Raw genomic sequence first — 23,703 nt, 5'->3', positions numbered from 1 at the left:
TGCAGGGATCTAAAAAACACTATCCACAAGCAGAGGACAAACTGTGGGAGTAAAAACACCAAGGAAAAGCAACTGCCTGACTACAGCTGCTGAGGGGACATGTCAGAGGAGAGACTCTAAACGAACACTCTAATGCAAATACTAACAAATGCAATGGGTTCGAATCAAGAACACACGTGATACCCAGTGGAATCACGCATTGGCTATGGGGGGGGGGAGAAAATGATCTTTATCTCTAATGAATAATGCTTGGAAATGATCAAATAAAATATTATTTAAAAAAAGATTATGACTAAAAATGAGATTTGGAATTCTAGAAAGTGAAATAAAATATAGGAATAGAGATTTTTGGTCCAGGATGAAAGGCATTGAAAATAATAAGGATTAGTTAAATTCTCTTTTACTTTGAATCCTGCCAATATAACCAAAAGAGCTTTTAGACTAGAGAAGGATGGATCAAGCTGTATATCACAAAAAGTAGCTACAATGTTAAAAGAACTAAAAAAAATAGAGACACTCAGAAATTCACTGGAAATCAATACTAACAGCGGAACTCTGCAATGAAGCCCAGGACCTCATCTCTCTGCACATAAAAGCACAAGGTATGACCAACAAACAAGGATAGAATTCCAACAAACCAAAAAGGTAAATTTGATCTCATAAATATGACCGAGACCTTGTACTATGAAATTAATAACTAGAATATGTCTCAGGACGGGTATATCATATTCAAAAGGAACAATATAGCGGAAGAGCCAGACAAAGTAATATTTCATATTAAGAAGTCACTCAGGTGAGGAAATCTAGGACTTAGAAAAGTGAGGCATCATGGAGAGATGAAAATCAGCAATGGAAGTAATTCTCATCAGAGTATACCATCGACAATTTTAAAGAAAATGGTAAGTCAAAGAGCAGGAGCCAAGAGAGCCAGAACCCAGATGAATTTCTCCTCCCTTTCTCTCCAAACAACTTTAAATAATGCTGCAAATCCAGTTTTGAAGGTGCCAGGCCAAAAAAAAAACCCGCAGAGGGAGACATTTTTATACCCTAAGACAAATTAGAAGTCCATAGCAGGAACAAAAGAATTGGGCCCAGAAGACAATCAGGACACCAACATTAGTTTTAGAGGTTTTCAGCCCAGAGATGATAAGGGGTCAGATAACTGGTCAGAAAGAGATTACAAGGAACCCTGGGGTGATCCTGGGTACATTTGGCACTTATTGGCAACTCTATGGTCTATGTGCAGTCATAGGTCCCAGTTCCCAGTTGGAGAGGTCTCCTTATGGTCTATCACAAGGGAACAGGGGCCATGGTCTCAGTTCCAAAGCAAAGAGGCCCTTCCTGGGTAAAGATAAGAGTAAAGAACAGAAAGGCAAACAACTATTCCTTTCTTGGGATCACATCACCATAGAAGCACCAAAAACTTGCAGACCCCCATTACTACCTCAGAAAATAGTAGCACAGAAAAGCTAAAGCTTAGGAATATGCATCCCCATTCCCAGGTAAGCAGAACCCAACTTTAACATAAAGTTCAGAGTCAAGAAGTATGCTGGGGAAAATGAACAAACAACAAAGAGTTTGACCATAAAAAGTTATTATAAGAAGCAGATAGATAGGTGGTTCAGTGGATAGAGAGCCAGGCTTGGAAACAAGAGGTCCTGGGTTTAAATCTGGCCTCAGACATGTCTTAGCTGTTTGGCCCTGAGCAAATCCATTAAACCCAATTGCCTAGCCCTTACCACTCTTCTACCTTGGAACCAATACTTCATGGTGAGGGTTTAAAAAAAAATGGTACAATAGTGGGAGGGAAGACCAAGATATAAACTTAAAAGACAATAATGTGAAAACACCTAAAAGCAAAGCCTTAAAGAAAAATGCTAATTGGACAGAAGCCCAATAAGAATTCCTGGAAGACTTAAAGAAAGAGATAAGAGTCATAGAGGGGAAATTAGGAAAGGAAATGAAAGTGATGTAAGAAAATTATGAAAAGAAAATTGATGACTTGGTTTAAAAAAAAAGCACAAAAATACTGAAGAAAATAATATCTTAAAAATAGAATTGGCCTAATGATAAAAGAGGCACAAAAATTCACTAAGGAAAATTAAAGGTCATGATCAAAAAAAAAATCTAGAAATCAAGTCTTTTTTATTGTTGTTTTTTTTTCATTTAAAACAAAAGCTTTAATGAAATACCATAATAAGAAAAGTAGCAACCAGTGTCCCCTATAAATCCAGGGTATACTTCCTCACCATATACAGATAGAATCAATGAAAAGAGAGAATATATGTATGGACTACATGGATGAGGCACCTAAGTAGGGAATAAGTGTAACCAGGTCCATTGTGGAAGGGCACCTAATAGTTTCTGGACACTGATATCTTCCAGAGATACCATAGAGTTATTCCCCCTGGAATTAATTCTCAATAGTTTTTTTTTTAACTTACCTTCTGACTTGGAATCAATACTGATAGACATTACACTTCAAGAAATTATCAAAGAAAACTGTCCTGATATCTTGGAACCAGAAGGTAAAATAGAAATAAAGAATTCATTTATCACTACCTGTGAGAAATCCAAAACTCCTCAGAATATTATGGTCAAATTTCAAAGCTCTCAGTAAAGGAGAAAATATTACAAATAGCTATAATGATAAAAGGGAAGGTGAGTTAAAGGAGGCAGTGATCAGAAGCAAATCAGACTTTTCAAGAAAAACAGGATAAAAAGAGAGAGAGGGGAAGGATAAACATAAGAAAACAGGATGGAAGGAAATACACAGTTAATAATCATTACTGTGAATGGAATGACCTAACAAAAAATGGAGGTGAATAACAAAATATATTTGAAACCAAAATCCAACAATAAGTTGTACATAAGGTACACATGAAAAAACAGAAAGAAACAAAGAAAGACAAAGAAAGAAACTGAAAGAAAATAAAGAGCTAGAACAAAATCTATTATGCCTCAGCTGAAGTAAAAATAAAAAACAAGAGTGGCAATTATGAAGCAAAAGCAAAAATAGACCTAATTAAAAGACAGGGAAACTACATTTTACTAAAATGTACAATAGAAAATGAAATAATATGGAAAAAATTTACAGCAAGTTTCTCTGATTAAGGCTTCATTTCTCAAATATCTAGGGAGCAGACTCAAATTTTTAAAAATAAGAACATTTCTCCAAGTGATAAATGATCAAAGGATATAAACAGGCAGTATTCAGAAGATCAAAGCAACATATTTTTAAATGCTCTAAATCACTACTTCTTAGAAAATAGCAAATTAAAACAACTCTGAGATACCATTTCACACCCATCAAAAATGTTAAATGCTGGAGGGCATGAAGGGAAATAGGCACATTAATGAACTATTAGTAGAGTAGTGAATTAGTCCAACCATTCGGAAGGGTAACCTGAAACTATGCCCAAAGGACTATAAAACTGTGCACAGCCTTTGAGCCAGTAATACTACTACTACTACTAGATCTATATGCTAAAGAAATGAAAGGGAAAAAAGGAAAGGACCTATATGTACAAAAGTACTTGTGGAAGCTTTTTTGTGATGACAAAGAATTAGAAGTTATGGGGATGCTCATCAATTAAGAATGACTAAACAGCTAATGAAATATAATTAGGATGGAATAGTATTTTGCTATAAGAAATGATGGAGTGATTTCAGAAAAACATGGCAAGACCTGTATGAACTGAGGCAATGTGAAGTGAGAAGAACCAGGAGATCATTGTCCATAGTAATAGCAATGTTGTAATGATGAGCAAGTATGAAAGGACTTTCTACTCTGATCAATACAATGATACAGGCCAATTCCAAAGAACTCATGATGAAAAAATGCTGTCCACCTCTAGAACTGATGAACTCTGAGTACAAATTTCTGAAGTATGATTGTCTCACTTCCTTCTTTTTCTTTTTTCATGATATGGCTAATATGGAAATAGGTTTTGTATGATTTCACATATATAATTAATACCATATTGTTTGTCTTCTCAGTGGATAGGGGAGTGGTGGAAGAGGAGAGATTCTGGAACTCAAAGAATGTTAAAAATAACAATAATTAATTTTTTAAAAGAATGAGTAGAACTGTATAAGTTCTAGAAACATATTAGAAACTTGACACAGAGGTATGAAATAGAAATGATAGGGAACCTTAATTATCTGAAAATCTGCTGGAGTACACTCTTTCTCTGCCAAAAGCAGATCAGCTAATTATCTCCTAGCTTACCTTAATGATAATTTCATCCTTCAAAAGGTGAAGAACCAACAAGGAGGACTGCCTATTGAAGTGGAAATTGTGGAGACGTCTTAGGGAAGTGACCACACCACCTTAGAATCTATAATAAAAGATGATAAGAAAATTGGGCATACACTAAAATGTACCCTAGTATTTGATGAATAGATTAGGAGGTTTAAAATGATAAGAAGGATCTGTCCAACCAAATTTCTATAATGAGAGTCTGCCTCAGTGTATAGGAAAACTCTCAAGAATGAAATTCTGAAGACCTAAAGGAAAAAAATCCAGATGAGAAAGAAAAAACTGATAGATTTGTCCAGAGAACCCAGATTTCTTAAAAGGCATAGATCAAAGAAAAAATAGAAAGCAGGTACCAGAAGATATACAGAAAACTATGCCATAGTCCTGGAGGAATAATATAATGAATTCTAAAGCTCAGAATGAACTCAGGATATAACAAAAACTGAAAAAAAACAAAAAGAACTGTTTTTAAGCATAATAAAGGAAACACAAGAAGAGAGAAAAATTGTTGGCCAGTGTGGATGGGGAGATAATAATGGATGACACAAAAAAGACTGAAATGATGGATTCTTACTTTGCTTCCATTTTCTCTGCCAAAAAGAATAATCATTGCACTTGGAAATGGCAGAACAAAAATGATTTATTTGTGAGTAAGAACTCAAGATACATAGATAGATAGTAAAAGAATGCTGAGCTTCTCTTGATGAATCCAAGTCACTAGGCCCACTCCAAGGTACTAGAAGATGTGCCAGATATGACTGCTGAGCCACAATCAATAATTTTGAAAATATTATGGAGAACAGAAGAAGATACACAGAGTTAGAGGAGGACAACTTTCCCAGTTTTCCAAAAAAGAGAAAAGAGTATATTATAGACCTTTGAGCTTGACTTCAATTATGTAAAAATTCTAAAATGTATAAACTAAAATGATTTTTAAGGAATACATAAAAGTGAAAATGTCTGTGCTTAGAAGGAGTCTGAGTGGTTTCATCAAAAATGCAAAATGCCACACTACTTCCTTTTTTAACAGGCAATGCTATAAAACTTTTCTTACTTTCTACAAAGTGGTAAACAAAGTCTTTTATTTCTGTCAATAAGATCAGCATATGAGCTAAAAAATAAGATAGATGGACCCAGAAGTGGTAGATACAAAAAGCAATCATTAAAGGGTGAATATCAACTTGGAAAAAGGTGTCTTATGTAGGACTACCAAAGTTATAATCTCAGCTCTGAGCTTCCATAAAAAAATAATAAATGGATATATTTACCAAATACAATATGACACAAAGCTCAAAGAAATAGCTAGCATTTGGATGAGAGTATCAGCATCCAAAAATATCTAGAAAAGCCAGAATATTGGAATAAGATGAATGGATAAGTTGAAATTTAATAGAGATAAATTTAAACAAAAAGTAGGGAAAGTGAAAGATAAAAAAAATTAGTGTGAGAGTGTTTAGGTCCCCCCATAAATAGGAGTATATATTTACATTGGGTTCAAAGGTTTACCTGTGTTCAAAAAATCCCCTTTGAAAGCATAAGAAGCAAGAAGTATAGCTCTACAGAGGTTTTAGTAGATCTCAAACTCCTATTATTATTAGTTGAAAGAACTGAGAATGCTTAGTATGGAGAAGAGGCTTGAGAAGATGAAAGATCTGAAAGCTATTATTAAAGATCTGAAAGGTTGTCAAATATCAAGTGGGAGAGGGATTAGACTAATTCGATAGAGCACTGGGCCTAAAGTCAGGAAGACTCATCTTCCTGAGTTCAAATCCATCCTCAGACACTTACTAGCTATGTGACCCTGAGCAAGTCACTTACTCCCCATTGTCTGAATTTCCTCATCTGTAAAAATGGGAACAATAATAATACCTACCTCCCAAGGTTGTTGTGAGGATCAAATGTGGTAATATTTGTAAAGCTATTTGCATAGTGCCTGATGTATTGTAGGTGCTATATAAATGCTAATTACTATTATTATTTGTCATTCTTATTTCAGCTTGGCCTTAGAGGAACAAGTACTCTCAAATGCAATGCAAGTTCCCATATAAGCAAATACCTGATTGCTCCATCAGGTCTTACCTTTTGTAACCAAAACACAGAACATCGGTATAGTCAAATAAATAAATAAACAAACACACTAAAACCATTTCTATGTGGTAAATATTCCTTTAACAGTGTTTTATGTCTTTGGGAGTGGAGAGGGAGTACCAAAAGTTTCTAGCAAGAGAAGACAGACTGGGGAGATACTTAAAAGTGTTTAGACCTAGTCACAGACATGTAAGTTTATAGAGCTATCCATTTCTTCTTTTGTTGCCCTTAAGATTCACTGCCTATTTGGAATTATGCCCAAGGGACTTTAAAAATGACATATCCTTTTATCCAGTCATACCACTATTGAGTTTGTGCCCCAAAGTGATTTTAAAAAAATCTTTGTACAAAAATATTTATAGCCACACTTTTTATGGTGGCAAAAAATTGGAAAACGAGGATGTGTTCCTCAATTGGGGAATGGCTGAACAAATGGTGGTATATGGTGGTGATGCACTTTTGTGCTATAAGGAATAATGAACTGCTTGATTTCTATATGAACTGGAAGAACTTCCATGAGCTGATACAGAGTGAAATGAGCAGAACCACAAGAACACTGTACACAGAAAGTGAAACACTGTGGAACCATCAAGTGTAACAGATTTTGCTACTAATAGCAATGCACTGATCAAGAACAATCCTGAGGGACTTATGAGAAAGAATGCTATCCACATCTTTATCACTTTATCACTTGGTTATATGGAAATATGCCTCCCACAGGGGATGGGGTCTTGGAGGTGGGATAGTGTTGGCAGAATGATGAATGGGATACAGCTTTTGTATTCAACCTGCAGCACAGGTTTCACAGGAAAAACTGCTCTACCTTGACTGAGGCCTGGCTTTATTTTATACCTTCATGATCACACATTTACTTGGCGCACAATTTCATTCTGAACATACATGTTTCCATAGTTCCTAACAACAGATGCGAAGCCTAAAGAGATAGTCAACAAAAATCACTGTTGCCAAGTATAGGGTCAGAGGGTAGAATCAACATGACCCAGATTTATGTTGGGAAATTCTGAGCACAGATTTGCCAGAAGTTTTAAGCCTAGAAAAGAGGGTCCTATCTAAGTGGGTACATTAGAATCCTTAGGTTTAATTTTGTGAGTGGGATCTCCTAGTGATATTCTGGGGGGACAGAGTGGGACATCTGTATTAACCCTGTAAGCATGTTACTCTTATCTATTTTTCCTGGGGAATAATCATAGCAATTCCAATAATAAGGGGATGTTAATAAGGAAAGTCACCGGGGGGGGGGGGGGGGGGGGAGGGTTGGTTCAGTTGATGTTTCCATCCTTCCTAGGAGCCACTTTGTGGCCTGCTGGTTTCCATGAGTGACCATGTCAAAACATTGTGGCTTGAGGGCTCCCAGCAGATATAGGATTTGTGATTTTGGTTCTTAAGATTACTCTATTACAAAAACGAATAATATGGAAATAGGTCTTAAGTAATAAGATGTATAAACTAGTGGAATTTCTTGTCAACTTTGGGAGGGGAGAAGGAAGAGGGGAGGAAGAGAACATGAATCATGTAACCATGGAAAAATATTCTAAATAAATAAAATAATATAACACACACATACACACACACACACACACACACACACAAAGATTCACTGACTATCAGTTATTGGAGGCATGAGGAACAGAAAGACACACATCAGCCAAACTAAGGGATCATTACTTGCCATGTGAGTTACTAGCAGCAGGATTTAAGAATGGGACTCTGAGTCACTGGAGGAAGCAAGAGATCTGGAGTGATTGGAAAGTGGAAGCATTATTGGGCCATTGGCTGTCAATTGATAGATTTGAAAATTTAAGTGATGAAGAGAAAGGTGGGAGAGTGGAAGAGGGGTGATAGTACTGTATGATTGTTCTTCATACTGTCCTAGGTGTTCTTTTCCCCTGACTTAGACTATGACCCATAGTCCTGAGCAAGGAGCTAAGTACCTCTCTTCTGCTTCCTTGGGTTTACAGTCCAAACCCTGAGGTAGGGTCTAAGATATGTAGCTCTTTCCCTTGATTCTTTTTCTCATGCCTATGGAGGCTGAGTGCTATTCCTTAAGTAACTTGGAAAAAAAGAGTTGGGGGCGAAAGTAAGGAAAAGTTTCTAGGTGATAGTTGAGTGGAGGCTTCAATGTGGATTCCAGTCATTAAACATTTTCCCTGCACTTTTTCCTATGTCTAATAAGTCATGTGGTCACAGTGAACTGTATCCTATGAGCATATTGGAGGTGAGAGCTACCTAATTGAAAAGGAAAAGCCCAAATATAGAATAAGAACAAAACCATCGTTCCTTAGATTTCCTATAATTTTCAAATAATTCTTTTTTTTTAATAAATCCTTATCTTCTGTCTTAGAATCAATACTATCAGTTCCAAGGCAGAAAAAAATGATAAGGGTTAGACATTCAGGGGTAAATGACTTGCCCAGAGTCACACAGATAGTATCTGAAGTCAGATTTGAGCCCAGTTCCTCTCGACTCCAGGTCTGGCATTCCATCCAGTGAGTCCCGTAGCTGCCCCAATTTTCCAGTAGTTCTTTGCCCTATCTTATCATCTTCTAGTTTAGATTCAGATTCTAATTACTGAGTTATAACTCTTGCCCTACCCTCAACTCACCCAGCAAACAGAGCAATGGAGATTTTTCCAAGATGAATATGTATACACACCAATGACACTTGGACAAAATCATGTGGTTGGTACCTTAAGTATAGCATTACTACTTGACAAACATATTACACTCTCTTACTGGATAATCAGTGCAACACCTTACCTTCTTTGTAAGTTTAAGAAAGCAGATGAACAGATATGGACTGTTTATGCTACTGTAGAACCCCAAGAGCCATAAAGTACACATAAAGTACTGCAGACATGTTACACTCAAGCTTAGTTTCCTTTAACTTGAAGCCTTGCCAGAAGCAATCCCACAATGTTCAAGAAGAGACATCGAACACTTTGCAAGACAAGATATGTGACTTTATTGTGGGGTTATGAGGGAAAGGAGACCTCTGTACAGAAAGGCTGAGAAGCAGTCCCAAAGATGTAATGAGGAACCAAAGGCTTGGTTTCTCCAGCAGCAAGCAAATGCAGGTCCCCTTCTCCATTGTCAAAGAGCTTCATGTGGTGCATTTCCGAGGGGAACATTGGCACTTCAAGGCATTGAAAATATCATGGTACACAACAGAACCATTGGTACATTGGAGAGGGACTGTCACAGGCTCTATTTGAGTTGGCGAGCAGCATGAGCACTGGTCTTGCACACTCTGGGCATCAATGGAGTAGATGGCCTTGCTGGGACATTTACCCTAAAATAAAGAATATTTAAAATAAAGAACAAGAAAGTATCTGAATAAAGATTATAGCATCCACAGAAAGGAAGGGTGATGTGGCCCTTGGGAAGATATTTTTGTTCATGTCCAATTCTTCATGACCTCACTTGGGGTTTTCTTGACAAAGATACTAGGGTAGTTTTCTTCTCCAGCTCATTTTACAAATGAAGAACAGAGGCAAAGAGGATTAAGTGACTTGTCCAGGATCACACAGCTAATGAGTGAATAAGCTTTCAGATAAGACAATACTTTTCCCAGGAAAATAGAAAGCATCTGTCCTATCTCTAAAGATCTCTAGAGAAATGCCACAACCTTCTTTCACCCATTTCCATGTCTAATGTCTGACAATATGCCTCAACTAAATCATTCTTGAGGCAATATATACTTTGTTTTACCCTCTAGGGTCATGGAGAAGTGCCTTCACCTTCCATTGATTTCAGGCAGTTACTAAGCCTTCACTCTACCTTTCTTGAGGACCCAAATAACCCTAATACCTTAATTTTTCATCAACCTTATCTGCCCAGCTTCTCACTTCCATTTTCCACCCAGATGTGAACTTGAACGCAGCTAGATATTTCAGTGGATTGAGAGATGGGAGGTCCTGAATTCAAATCTTCTCTCAGACACTTCCTAGCTCTATAACCTTGGGCCAGTCACTTAACCCCATTGCCTAGTCCTTACCACTCTTTTGCCTTGGAACCAACACACAGTACTGATTCAAAGATGAAAGATAAGGGTTTAAAAGAGCTGTGGACCTTGCTCCCCATAGTGGCGGTCAAATGAGGATCTTTTCTCTCTCTACCCCCACCCCCATGATAGGATGGAGAGTCCAGCCAGGTCTCTGAACATCACATCCCCAACCTTGCTTTACCTCACAATAATGGATATTGACTTCCACCTCTGACTTGCAGGTTCCAATCTTCACATATTGTAATTTAGCAGTGATATCTTTGCATTCACGCTCAATACCTAGAAAACAGAGACAGATGTAGAAAGTTAAGTCCTTGGTGATAAGCTATGCTGCTTCTGGAGGAATTCTGTATATTCTTTCAGATGTAACCTCCTTCTCTGGAATGGGACAAGATAAATGTCTCTAATTATTTAAATGAATGAATGAATGAATGAATGAATGAATGAAAAGGCATTTAATATATGTAAAGCATTGTGCTAAGTGCAGGGGAAACAAATAGAAAAGTCAAACAATCCATGATATCAAGGAGATCACCTTCTAACCAGAAGACGATGTATTTAGAAGATTTCAACTATGTCAGAGGTCTTTTGGGTACAGGGACAAAGCAGATAGTGATGCATCTTCTTTAATATCATCTTCATTGATGAAAGTATATTTATTGCTGATATGGAGCCCCGACACTGCCAAGGACTTCAGGGTTGAGAACAGTCTTCTCCAGGTTCTGAGGAGGCAGGACCTATATATCAAGGTCACATCTCCACATCCCCTGGATAATAACTACAGGGACCAGGCTAAAGACAGGGCAAGTCCATTTTTTCCTTTGCTTTCTTGGGACAAATGGGATTAGTCTTCATTTCATTTTCTTCAGTTGTAGACTAAAATAAACCTAATGACTAAGTCATTCCTCTCCCTCTCACACTTTCGGTTGCATTCAAAACTTAATCAACAAGAGATATAAACAAGAAAGGAAGAAGGAAATAGCACATGTTGACATTGAATCTAGAAACCCCAAACTTGTAGCCTAGTAAGTTCTGATGAACCCCAAGTTTTAGGACTAGTTTGTAAGTTGGAGACCCCAAAGCTTGTACTGGTTCCCTGTTCCCATAAAAATCCACCACTGCAGTAGGTAGTGTGTCAGTCTTGTAAGATGAAGGTCCTGAGTTCAATACCTTAAAGGAGGATATAGTAAAATGGGGAAGCTTCTAAGGCAAAAAGAGTCACTTAGCTCATGCTTAGCTCCATCTAACTGGGATTGTCATTTATCGTAGGGTCCATTATTCAGTCTCAAATTGCTAGCCTGAGATTCCCTTCAGCATGGATTCTCACAGGAACAGGGAACAAGTACAAGCTTTGGGGTCTCTCCAACTTACAAACTAGTCCTAAAACTTGGGGTTCATCAGAACTTACTAGGCTACAAGTTTGGGGTTTCTAAGATTCCTTGTTGACACAAACCATTCCAGTATCTTTGCCAAGAAAACTTCAAATGGAGTCACGAAGAGTTGGATACATCTGAAATGACTGAGTGACAAATCAGCAAGAAAGTCCACCCCACCCATAGTTGAACTTGGACTCTCTCTTGGGATCCTAGACTCTTAAAGGTAAGCTTTGGGAGCAGTTAATTGTTTCAGTGGATAGAGCATCAGGACCACACTGCTAATAAGTATTTGAGACCAGATTTGAACTTAGAAAGATGAGTATTCCTGACTTCAGGTCAGGTACTCTACTCACCATCTTACAGAAGAGGAAAGTGAAATATAGAGCTAAGTGACTTTTCCAAGGTAATAAAGCTATAAAATATCTGAGGCTGGATTTGAACTCAGGTCTTCCTGACTCCAGGTCCAAAGCTCCAACCAGAGTGCCATCTAGTTGCTTCTAAGAGAAGCATATGGCCCACAGAGGCAGGAGAGTGGGGACATCCTGGATAATGCACTTTCTCTACTTTTCCCTGTTCACATCCCAACTGCCCCATTTCCCAGAGGACACTGATAGATAGGAGAACATTTTCAGCAGGATGGAAAGATCACTGAAGGAACTATACAGAGATCGTTCCAGATGAGGATCTCGGAAGGAATACAAAATGTTTAGTGGAGAGGACACGATAACTATTTTTTAAATGCAGATATATATGCCTTCCATATCACTAGGGTGTTTGCGTATAGGCTATGTGTGTAGGTCAATGTTAAATAAAAACATTGTATCATAGAGAAATTGAAAACTGAAATAAATATGAAAATTGTTTTAAATGAACCAAATTTGAGGATAATAATACTGAACATACCATACAGGTAATATTCTATCTAACAGTACATACATTTTGAGCATTAATGAGTTACGAAACTCTTTAAGATATTTCTACATTTCTAGTCTTTTGTGTCATTTGCTGAATTTCACATCCTTTTTACAATCTGATTTTTGTTAACGTAGTTTAACTTTTAAAAAGAGATTGGGTATATTTATGGTAGTAAAAGAGAAAATATATTGAGATTATATACTATATGTATATTATATACTTGCCTTTCTAAAATTTTTCTGTGTCATCTACAACTCCCCCCCAAATTCCCATTTAATTTCTTATGCTCACCCACAGTATACTGAAACCACAATGGGGAAAGTCACAATGGGGAAGGGATGCCTGTATTTGCAAGGCTGTCATATGAAAGAGGGGTTAGACTGGTTCTCCTTGATTTAAGAAGGCAAAAGTGGGAGCAATGGATAGAAGGTTCAAAAGCAGATTGAGAAAAAATAATATCTGAACAAAAATGGTTCTCCAATAGTGGAATGGATTGCCTCAGGCAATAGTGATTTCTGCCTCCCTGAAAATCTTCAAATTGAGGCTGGATGACGCATTGAAGGGCATCTTACTGAAGCATAAATTGAATTAAATGACCTTTCAGGCTCCTTTCAATTCTGAGATTTTTCTGATTCCTTTTACTAGTTCTAAAAATAAGTGTACCCCAAATATAAATAATATCACCCCTCAATTTATATAGAGATAGCACACTGTGGTACAATGTATAGAACACCTGCTCTGCAGTCAAGAAGACCTGAATTCAAATCCAATCTCAGATACTTCCTAAGTATCTGAGTGTGTGATTCTAAGCAAGTCACTTAACTCAGTTTGCTTCAGTTTCTTCATCTGTAAAATGAGCCGGAGAAGTAAATGGCAAAACACTCAGGTATTTTAGCCAAGAAAACTCCAAATGTGGACCCAAAGAGTTGGGCACAAATGAAATGACACAACAGCAATAACAACACGAAGGTAGTGCAGAGCCAGCTCTGGCCCTGGAATCAAGAAGACTAAATTTGAATTTACATTCAGATACATGTTACCTGACCTTAGAGATCATCTGGTCCAAAATCCTCATTTTTCAGTTTAGGAAACTGAGCCAGGTGAGGTTAAGTGAATCTTCTAAGATCACAAAGGTAGTGTCAGAGGTGATATTTGAACCTCAAACCTCTGACTCCTAATCTAATGCTTTTACCATTCTGTTGAGCTGCCTTTCCTACAAGACTTTGAAGAAGGTAACAGAAAAATCTAGGTTTCCATTCACAGGAATATGATTATCTCCTGCTTTCTATTGTTATGGTCTCCCCCTTTCCCCCCTTTTTTATTGCTTTTAGGCTTGATCCTTTAAAAATTTCAATAAAAGTTCCTTTTTTTTTTTGGTATCAATAATTTCCCTTCTTAGCTAAATAAACTATAGGGTTTATCCATGGAGAATCAAATGCCTCATAAGGTTTCCTATCTTTTTTTCTTAAATATATTAATTTTTAAAAGGCAAGGTGGGGGGAGTAGAATAATAGCTTTAAGAATTTACTTCCCAGTTTGGTGTTTGGTTACAGCACTCTCTGTGGCTGTCCCTGAGTTTGCCATTTATTTTTTTTAAACCCCTACCTTCCATCTTAGAATCAGTACTGTGTATTGGTTTTAAGGCAGAAGAGTGATAAGGGCTAGGCATTGGGGGTCAAATTACTTGCCCAGGGTCACCCAACTGGGAAGTGTCTAAGATCAGATTTGAACCCAGGACCTCCTGTCTCTAAGCCTGGCTCTCAATCCACTGAGCTACCCAGCTACCCCACTGCCATCTCTAATTTATAATCTTAATTCAGAATTATATTGCACATCATAGTCTATAAAGTACTTTCAAACTTATTTGATCCCCATAACAATCCTAAGAAATAGACAGAATAGACTACTAAAATATCCCTTTTGCAGATGAGGCAAGTAGGTTCAGGAAAGGTAAGTGACATGTCCAAGAACAAAAATCTAATAATCAGCAGGACCAAAATCTGTTTATAAAGCTGCTATAAGTTAAAGGAGAACCTATTTAAATACAATAGCTTCCCATTCAATGAGTAGACAATACCAAGGAACCGATAGATATGTCATAAACAAAGGCTACACACTCTTACTATGATACCGGTGTTCATTGGCTTAACACCAGAAGGTTTTTAAGGACCATACACAAAGTACTTTCAGTCTATAAGGTGTGTGTGTGTGTGTGTGTGTACATGCACACGTGTGTGTGTAGCACTCTGGACCTTTATAGATTGAGATCCCTTAAGGATGGCTGACCATTTCCCCCCTGAATATTCCAGGGATGATTTGGAGAGTCAGTCATTCAGTCAGTCAAAAAGCATTTATTAAAGCACTTATTAAGCACCAACTATGTGGCAGGAATTATGGTAGACTCTAAATATATTAGGGCAAAAATACTCCTTACCGTGAAGGAGCTCATGGTCTAATGGGAGAATCATGTGAACAACTACATACAAACGATAGACTGGATAAATAGGAAATAATCAGCAGAAGGAAGGTACTAAATTAAGAGGGATTGGGAAAGGCTTCCTGTAGAAGGTAGGATTTTAGCTGGCACTTGAAGAAAGTCAAGGAAGCCAGGAAGGAAGATGAGGAGGGAGAGCATGCCAGGAATGGAGAAAGCCAGAAAAAAAAATGCCAAGAGCTAGAGAAACTGGGTTCCTAGAACTGTGGTTTATGAACCTCCTCGACATGCTGCCCATTTCGTCCCAAGCATTTATAGAATTTCTAGTACTTTTACTTTGGGGACCAGCCACTTTGGGGAATGCAAAAATATACATATCACTGTTCGTACTCTGAAGGAATTCCCAGTCAAGTTTGAAAGAGAAAAATACAAATAGAACATTATAAGACAATGTGGGATAAGGAACAAACGAATGCAGTAAATAAATTCTATAGGAGTTGAGGGGAGGAAGTGCCATCAGGAAAGGCTTCATAGAAAGGGTAGAATTTGATCTAGAAAAGTAGAGATTTCTGGTTTACAAACACAAAATATGGATCTGGAGTCAGAGGACCTACGTTCAAATTGAGGTTTTTTCCTTTATAAATTCAGGTGACCCTTTGATGACTTCATGTGAACTTGAGGAAGTCAAAGACCTTTCCATCTTTAAAAGAGGGAAGTATACCCAGAGGACCTTTAAGGTCCTTCTAAGCCTAGATTTGTGAAAACCTGTTTCTAAGGAACAGCATCTCCTACTCTCTCCTTCATTTTGAAGTGGCTTGAAGTCTAGGGCGTTAAGAATAGTCATACTCACAAGTATCACAGCAGGTGCCTTGAATTTTCACAACTTTACCCTGGAAAGACATCACAAGGTCTCATATGAGGCACAGAGAGCACACGGCATCCAAATAACCAACAAGAGTTTTAAAAGAATTTTATGTGTACGAGAGCACAATCACGGGGGTCTCTGGACCCAGTCACTTCCCCTGAAATCCTTCTTCTGGGTTCTTTTTTCATTCCCCATCAGCAAATGTGGATTAACCTGAGGAGCATGGGTATAGCTTTTGTATAGCTGTAAACGGACATACGCATATATATGAACAATAAGCATACATGTGTACATGCGTGTGTAAATGAATAAATACAATGCAAATAAAAACAATAATAATAATGTCACATTTATGTGTTACTCCAAGCCTTACAAGACGTTCCCTATAGCTGCCATATGGCTCTCATCCAAAGTAATCATGATAGTATAAAAATAACTCCCATTTGTTACTGTGTATGTATAAGATTATACATCACTTATATTTATGGATTATATATTACTTTAAGTTTTACAAAAATGTTTTCCTCACAATCCCCTGAAAGAGGCAGTGAAGATGTTATCATCAACTTTATGCAGGTAAAAAACCTGTCATAGTCTAGCCTGGCTTATTTTTTTAATAGACAGGTAACCCACGTCTCAGAAAAGTTAGTGACTTGCTCAAGGTCACACAGTTGTTATGTCAGAGCAGGGATTCCAAATCCAAGCATCTTTCTGTGATGCTCTCGGATGGATAGAGTTGAGTTGCCCAGGTTCATACGGCTAATAAATATCAGAACCAGAATTCATATCTGACCTGTTGACAGCAAGCCCAGTGCTCCTAGCACAATAGTATGCTGTAGTTTGTATGAAGGACAAGACCCCCAAATGGCCTTAATGTCACACAGTTGTACTTTGTAAAATCGGGCCACTGGCACAGCTAGGAAATCGCATCTGAGCCATGTTGACTACAGTTCAAAAGATGGGGCAGGAATAGGATTTTCTTAAACAAAACTGGGTACAAAACCAGCTTGGTAAAAAGTGCATACCTATAAGCTCCTGCTGCTAACAGTATTATCATTTGAAAGGCTCATCACCAGACTAGCTACATAGTAATGAATTTTTTGGCCAGAGCCATTCTTTTTTTTTTTCTTCAATAAAAACCCTTATTTCTATCTTGGAATAGATACTAGGTATCATTCCAAAGCAGGTGAGGTAAGGGCTAGGCAAATGAGTTAAGTGACTTGCCCAGGGTCACACAACTAGAAAGCATTTGAGGTCAAATTTGAACCCAGAATCTCCTTTCTCCAGGCCTGGCACTCTATCCACTCAAGCCACAGCCATTTTTGAAGACTGTCTCCTGAGTTACAAAGAGACTTCAATTTATGATGGCGGAGGACACCCACACCAAAGCAATTTTATTTTCATTTTGTTATTTTTATTATTATTTTACACTCAATCCTTCAAAAGGCATTTCTTGGGCACTGAATATGCATGTTATTTTTATTATTGTTTATGCTCAATGTTATTTTTATTATTATTTTATGCTCAATCAATCCTTCAAAAGGCATTTCTTAAGCCCTGAGTATGCACCAGACACTATGCTAGGTGCTGAGGAATCAAAGAGAGAAAGAAAATTATTTCTGCCCTTAAGGAGCTTACATTCTATATTTCAAAGCTAGAACTCCTATTCTGAGTTATCACTTACCCCACCAGCCAGACACTTTTGTTGGCTAAAGGGTGGACACCCGGTGATTCTCCGTTCCCAAATAAACTCTCCTTTCTCACTGATTCTGCAGTAGTGGCTGTCACAGCCATCCTGGAACGTCTCGTTGGCCTAAAAAACAGTGATGGGAAGTGAATAGAGGGAAATTCTTTTTTTAATTTTAATTCAATTTTATTTTGAAGTTTATTTAATTAATTGATTTAGAACATTTTTCCATGGTTCCATGATTCATGTTCTTTCCCTCCTCTCCTGCCATCTCCCTCCCATAGCCAACAAGCAATCCCACTGGGTTTTACATGTGTCATTGATCAAGACCTATTTCCATATTATTGATATTTGCATTAGGGTCTACATCCCCAATCACATCCCCATCGACCCATGTGATCAAGCAGTTGTTTTTCTTCTGTGAATAGAGGGACAAGGAGAAGACAGCCAGCCCTATGACCCTATTGACAACCATATATTGTCTCAGAGAGAATTCAGTGAAAAAGTTTACAAAAATAAATATGGCCAAGTGAATGAGAGTGAGCCCAAGCTTGGAAACAAGAAGGACCTGCATTCAGGTGCCAGTGCTACAACTAATTGACTATATACAGGGTTGTGTAACAGTAGAAGAATATGGGAATTGTTCTTCCCCGCTTAAGTGGGCTTAAATGAGGCCCAAAGAGTAGGGTAGGTAATGAGTGATATAAAGATTAGAACTCATGTTCTGCTCACAGTAACTGATTCTTTCCTTTGAAAGGGCTGAGTTTGTTCCTTTTGATTCAATTTTAAACAGGTTATCTTGGAATCTTAGCATAGGAAAGCACCCCCAACAGACAGGAACTCGCTCTACATCTTCTTCAAGAATGATCTCTATCCTCCACTTGAATATTTCCAGAGATAGGGAACTCACTACCTTATAGGACAGTCCATTTCACTTTGGGGTCAGCCCTAATTAAAGGGAAGTTTTTCCTTATGTCAAGCCTAAATTGGCCTTTCTTCACCTCCTACCCATCATTCTAGAATTGTCTTTTGGGGTTCAGATTCTACAAGCCTGCTATTGTTGGGTTACTTGGAGAACTTTGTACAATAATAACAGAAAGAGACTGGGGAAAGAAGGAAATATTGATCCAGATGTGTTAAACAACCATCTTTTCAGGGTGAGGGGAGTGGGAAGGGATGTATTCACAAGACACTGTTAAGTTTAATCTGCATTATTAACATTTCCCCTATGACTTCCTTAAGCCTAGTCTCTCAACAAGGAAAAAATCAAGCTCTAATTTATAATGCTTGCCAGTTCCCAAGATGTAAATGCTCACATGAAAATTTAACAATTGGCTCTCATGAGCTTCCAATAAAAGTTTGTTTAAGTACATCCTTGATTGTACTTTACTCTGCCCTCATCGGGCTTTATCTGAAGTATTATGGTTTGTTTGGGGAGCCACAGTTTAAGAAGGGCACTGATGAGATGGAGAGCATTTAGGGTGGTAAAGAACCTTGAGTCTGTGTAATATGTGTGCTGTTCATCCTTCATTTATAAAGATCACCAGTGACATTACAAGGTGAGGTCTTGACTTTCACTTGAATTGGATTTCAATGAGTCTCTGACACACAAAGTCATCAGCTTCCCTCTCTCTTTCAGAGTCATCCTAGGCCAGTGGCAAGACAAAAGTCAGGGCAACCGGTGATGGCCTGGGGTGGAGGGGATGACCTTGGCCTCTTCCATGTCTGACCAAGCTCTGTGTTCCACAGCACTTGCTCCAACCACCTTTGTGGCCTTTGGAACACATTGTTCTCATTCCCCCATTCCATGTTTGGGGTAGATGCTGCTGTAACTCACTTAAAGGTTTGAGACCTGTTAGTTACCCTCAGTTTTGAATCATCTGCCAAGAAGATTTTACCAATGTAGGGCCACTGTCCATGCTACAGCCTCTTGGTCACCAATGAGAGCTGGGTGAAAGGTAAACACAAATGGTAGAAGAGTAGCCCTAAAAAGGGCTCAGCAAGCCCTCACACCAGAAGTGCTAGTCCTCCCTGAATACCCTATATACCCTGTCATATTAGGATCATTGACCTGGAGAATAGATGGTTTGGAAGTTGCCTGGGAGAGGAGGCAGGGGTAGGGGTAGGAATAGGGGGTGGAGAAATATGATAGCCATGTTCAAGTCTATAGGACAGAACCAGGAGTAATGGGCAGAAGTTGCAAAGAGAAAAAATTTAGGCTCAATAACAAGAAAAGCTTCCTGATAATTAAAGCTGACCAAAAGTGGAATGGACTGACTTGAGAGGTGATAGATACCCGCTCCCTGGAGGTCTTAAAGCAGAGGCTAGACAACATTCATTGGATATCCTTCATTTATGAATTGAACTAAATGGCTACTAAGGTACCTTCCAACTTTCAAATTCTGTGATTCTTTTATTGAACCAAGTCCTGCTTGACTATTTTTAAAAAGGGGTCTCCAAAAAGGAACTAGATGAAGACATGATACAGAAGTCTCAGGTTTAGTTTATACTTACCTGTAGCGCCATGATCCTTCCCCCTCTCAGTTGAATGGTACAGGCAACAGGCAGACACTTCCCACAGCATGAACCCTCTACCTTCTCCTCCTTGTAACCCTGCATGCAAGAATAAGGCAGCTGCCATCATTGTCCCTGAAATATCTCAAAAGTAGAAATGCCCCAGATGGACTAGAAGCTCCATGGGGCAGGACTACGTCATACTGATTCTCAGCAAACCACTCAATTCTCTAAGCCCATGATGGCTAACCTATGGTAACATGTACCAAAAAGGGCACACAGAGCCCTCTCTATGGGCACAACTGCAGTCACCTGCCAGAGTTTGTTACTAGAAAGGCAGAGGGGCTGGTAGGGGAGTTATTCTCCTCCCCCTCTTCATGTGCCTGAGGACATTTCTCACTTCAACCACCCCTCTGCCCAGCAGTAAAATGGGAGTGCTTCCTCTCTCCCTTGGCTGGGGCAAGGGGAAGGGGGGCAGGGAACAAGATGGTGGGGTGAGATGTGGCAATTGGTCCCTGAGGGGGGTGAGCATGATACTCTGTCTGGGGAGTAGAGTGGGGGTGGGGTCCAGCACTCCATCTCTAAGAGGTTCATCATTACTACTCTAAACTAATCTCTTAATACTGAATAGTTAAAGTGCCAATCTTCCATTGGTAGAGGAAGTTTCCTCATTCAGAAGTTCCCTCTACCAATGAAGTCATAGGTCCAAAATCCATCCCTATCCTCTGTGTCCTCCTAGATCCAAACCATCCACCATTTCTTGCCATGGGAAATATTACTACTAGGAAGGGTATGAATAAAGAGAGACTGCTAGGGGTATTCATAATCCTATGACTCCCTAAATCAAAATTCCTTTCCCTGGCCACAACTTCCCTCACTCTTATTTCTCCCTATTATAATGTAAGCTCCTTGAGAGCAAGAACTGTCTCAATTTTTATCTGCATCCCCAAAACCCAACATAGTGCCTGTCACATAGCAAGTACTTCATAATTTCTTCATTCATTGATTCATTCACAGTACTGGGCACACAGCAAGAGTTGTGTTGAATGCCAACTGAATGAATGGATGAGTCTCAGTTATAAGCAGGCTGGCATCATGGAGGGAATCCAAAGTAGAAAAGCTTGCTCCAAAAGAACCTCAGAATATAAGAAAAATGTTAGAGAGTGGAATGAAACCCAAACCATCTGGTAAAGGGATGATTCCCCCCTTCAAACCTTGAACTGATTCCCAAGCCAGGGTAAAATAGCAATTATCCTGGGTCATGAATAAATATAAATCCAGTCAGAAAGGGCATAGATCTTAGACCAGTGATGCAGGAGGGGCAAACACTAAACAAAATTGTGAATTTGACTTTGGCATTCCCTTTCCTCTTTTTTCTTCCATACCCCTAGCTAGTTTGGTCCCCAGTGGGAATGTTCTCCCTGGTTGTTCAACAAAGTCCATTTAATGGATTAATTCATCATAAGATCATAACTATGAAAGAGACCTAATAGGTCAACTCTCATTTTTCCAATAAGGAAACTTCTCTGACCCTTGGCAAATCACTTTACCTCTCAATGCTCTAAGCTATTCTCTTAAGACTGTGTTATGTGGCTCCTGTTTGAGCATAGGATCTTGTATTGGTAGAGGGAGTTTCCTCGTCCAGGAGTTCCCTGTACCAATGAAGTCACAAGACTTCTTCTCAGAGGCATAACTTAGTATGACTTGCCCAAGGTCACATTGTTAGTAATCATTCAAAGAATTCTTATTCCTTCTAAATTATAGATATTTCAATAAAGACCTCAAGACCAAAAAACTTTCAAGACTCCAGTGAATTAAACTTGTGGTATAACTTGGGGTCACCTAGTTAGGAAACAGGATGGTTATACCTCTATAGTAATCTTTGTCAAGTCACCCATACTCTCTGAGCTTCAAATTCATCATCTATAAGATGAGAAGGGTTCACTAAATCACCTCTAAATTCCCATCTGGCCCTAAATAAAGATCATCTACTCATCTGTCTATTCAGTATCTAGGTAGTTTGCTGGCTATCTTCTAATAAAGCTAATCTCCTTGTATAGTTTGAGTTTTAATTGCTGAGTTTTGCTCTTTCAGATCCATTCCCAGCCCCCAGTAAAAAAATGCATAGATATAGATACATATATCATAGTCAAAAAGATAAGATGAGATAAATGAAAGATAATATTTTTAAATGTTTGTTATTGATTGAGCGATTGTTGTATTTGGAGCTGCATGGGACCCTGGAGATATCTGGTCCCAGCCCTTCATTTTATAGATGATGAAACTGACTGAGACACTGAGGGACTTGTCCTAGCTCATTAAAGATCTCTATACAGTGGCTTAACTGGGTACTCCCAAATTATAACATTAGAGATTAATTCCTTGTGGTCCTGAAGACTCTGGTGCTGAGGCTCCTATAGATAGAGACATTTGTATAGATATAGATACTGGAGAAGGAAATGACAAACCACTCCAATATCTTTGCCAAGAAAATCCCAAATGGTGACAGGAAGAATAACAATGGAAAAGAGTGAACAAAAACAAAATGTGTGTGTGTGTGTGTGTGTGTGTGTGTGTGTGTGTGTGTGTGTGTGTGTGTGTGTGTGTGATTGCTTGGTGTATGAGAAGATTAGGGAATGAACACTTCCTTACCTGGCCTGAAATGGAAGAAAAGGGATGAGATCTGGAAATGAGGCAGGAGGGAATCAAGAGAGACCACAAGAGCAGAGGTGACAGCTGCTAAGGTTGAGGGAGGAAGGCGGAGGGAATTCAAGTCCCTGCCAGAGGGTGGGAAAGTCAGGAGGAAGGTTAAAGCAGAAAGTAGAAAAAAAAAGAAAGAAAGTTAGACAAAATGGAGAGTAGGGAGAAAGGGAAGAAGAGCGTGAGAAAGAAAAAAGGAGAAAGAGAATGAGGAGATGAAGGCAACAAAATAAAAGCAAACAGGGAAGGGGGAGGGAAGGAAAACACAATAAAATATGTTTCAGCCCTACATAAAGAAAACAGACAGTCCTGCATTTCTCTTGCACTGTTAAAGTGAACTCACAGGTGCACGATATGATTGAGGAATTTTTTTAAACCAAGCTGGGTTTTCAGGGTTATTCCTGATAGGGGGTATGCATTCCATATGCTGCTCTACATGAAATAGGGCAGTACATAATGTGCTCAAACAGGAACCACTAAATCATCAACAATTTTATTCTTTTTCCTCTTAGGGGTAGCCATTTCCCACTCCTGCTGAGCAGCACCCCCAAACCTAAGTGCAAAATATTTTTGCAAAAGTTTGCACAAACAAAACAAGTCCTCTCTCTCCACCTACACCAATCCAGCCTGCACAGTACTGGCAGTTTAATCCTTCCACAAAAACCATTTTTTGTAGGAAGCCACTTCGTATCCCTCCTCAAGTTCAGGCCCACATTTCCAACAGTTGCCTACTGGACATTTCAAAATGGATGACCCGGAGGTAGCTCAAAATCAGTATGTCCAACACAGAAATCAATATCTTTCACCCCAAATTCTTCCCTCTCCCATTTTTCTCATGAC

The 23,703-nt window shown here is 38.6% G+C and overlaps 1 protein-coding gene across 2 annotated transcripts in view; it reads right to left on the bottom strand.

Annotated features, from left to right (window-relative positions):
- Positions 1–9,307: 9,307 nt before the first annotated feature.
- Positions 9,308–23,703, bottom strand: part of VWF (von Willebrand factor) — a 229,350-nt gene continuing 214,954 nt past the window's right edge. The window contains exons 48-52 of one of the 2 annotated variants that reach the window (XM_056797289.1): positions 20,164–20,262; positions 17,647–17,775; positions 15,948–15,987; positions 10,554–10,651; positions 9,308–9,658 (exon numbers count right to left, since the gene is read on the bottom strand). In XM_056797289.1, coding sequence (XP_056653267.1) covers positions 9,470–9,658; positions 10,554–10,651; positions 15,948–15,987; positions 17,647–17,775; positions 20,164–20,262 — 555 coding nt within the window. In that variant the 3' untranslated portion in view covers positions 9,308–9,469. 2 annotated transcript variants of the gene reach the window in all.

The sequence above is a fragment of the Monodelphis domestica genome, chromosome 5 (genome assembly GCF_027887165.1).
Source record: "Monodelphis domestica isolate mMonDom1 chromosome 5, mMonDom1.pri, whole genome shotgun sequence".
In the NCBI taxonomy this organism is placed as follows: Eukaryota; Metazoa; Chordata; class Mammalia; order Didelphimorphia; family Didelphidae; genus Monodelphis; species Monodelphis domestica.
Note: the sequence above shows the minus strand (reverse complement) of the source record. Positions and strands in the feature narration are given on the sequence as shown.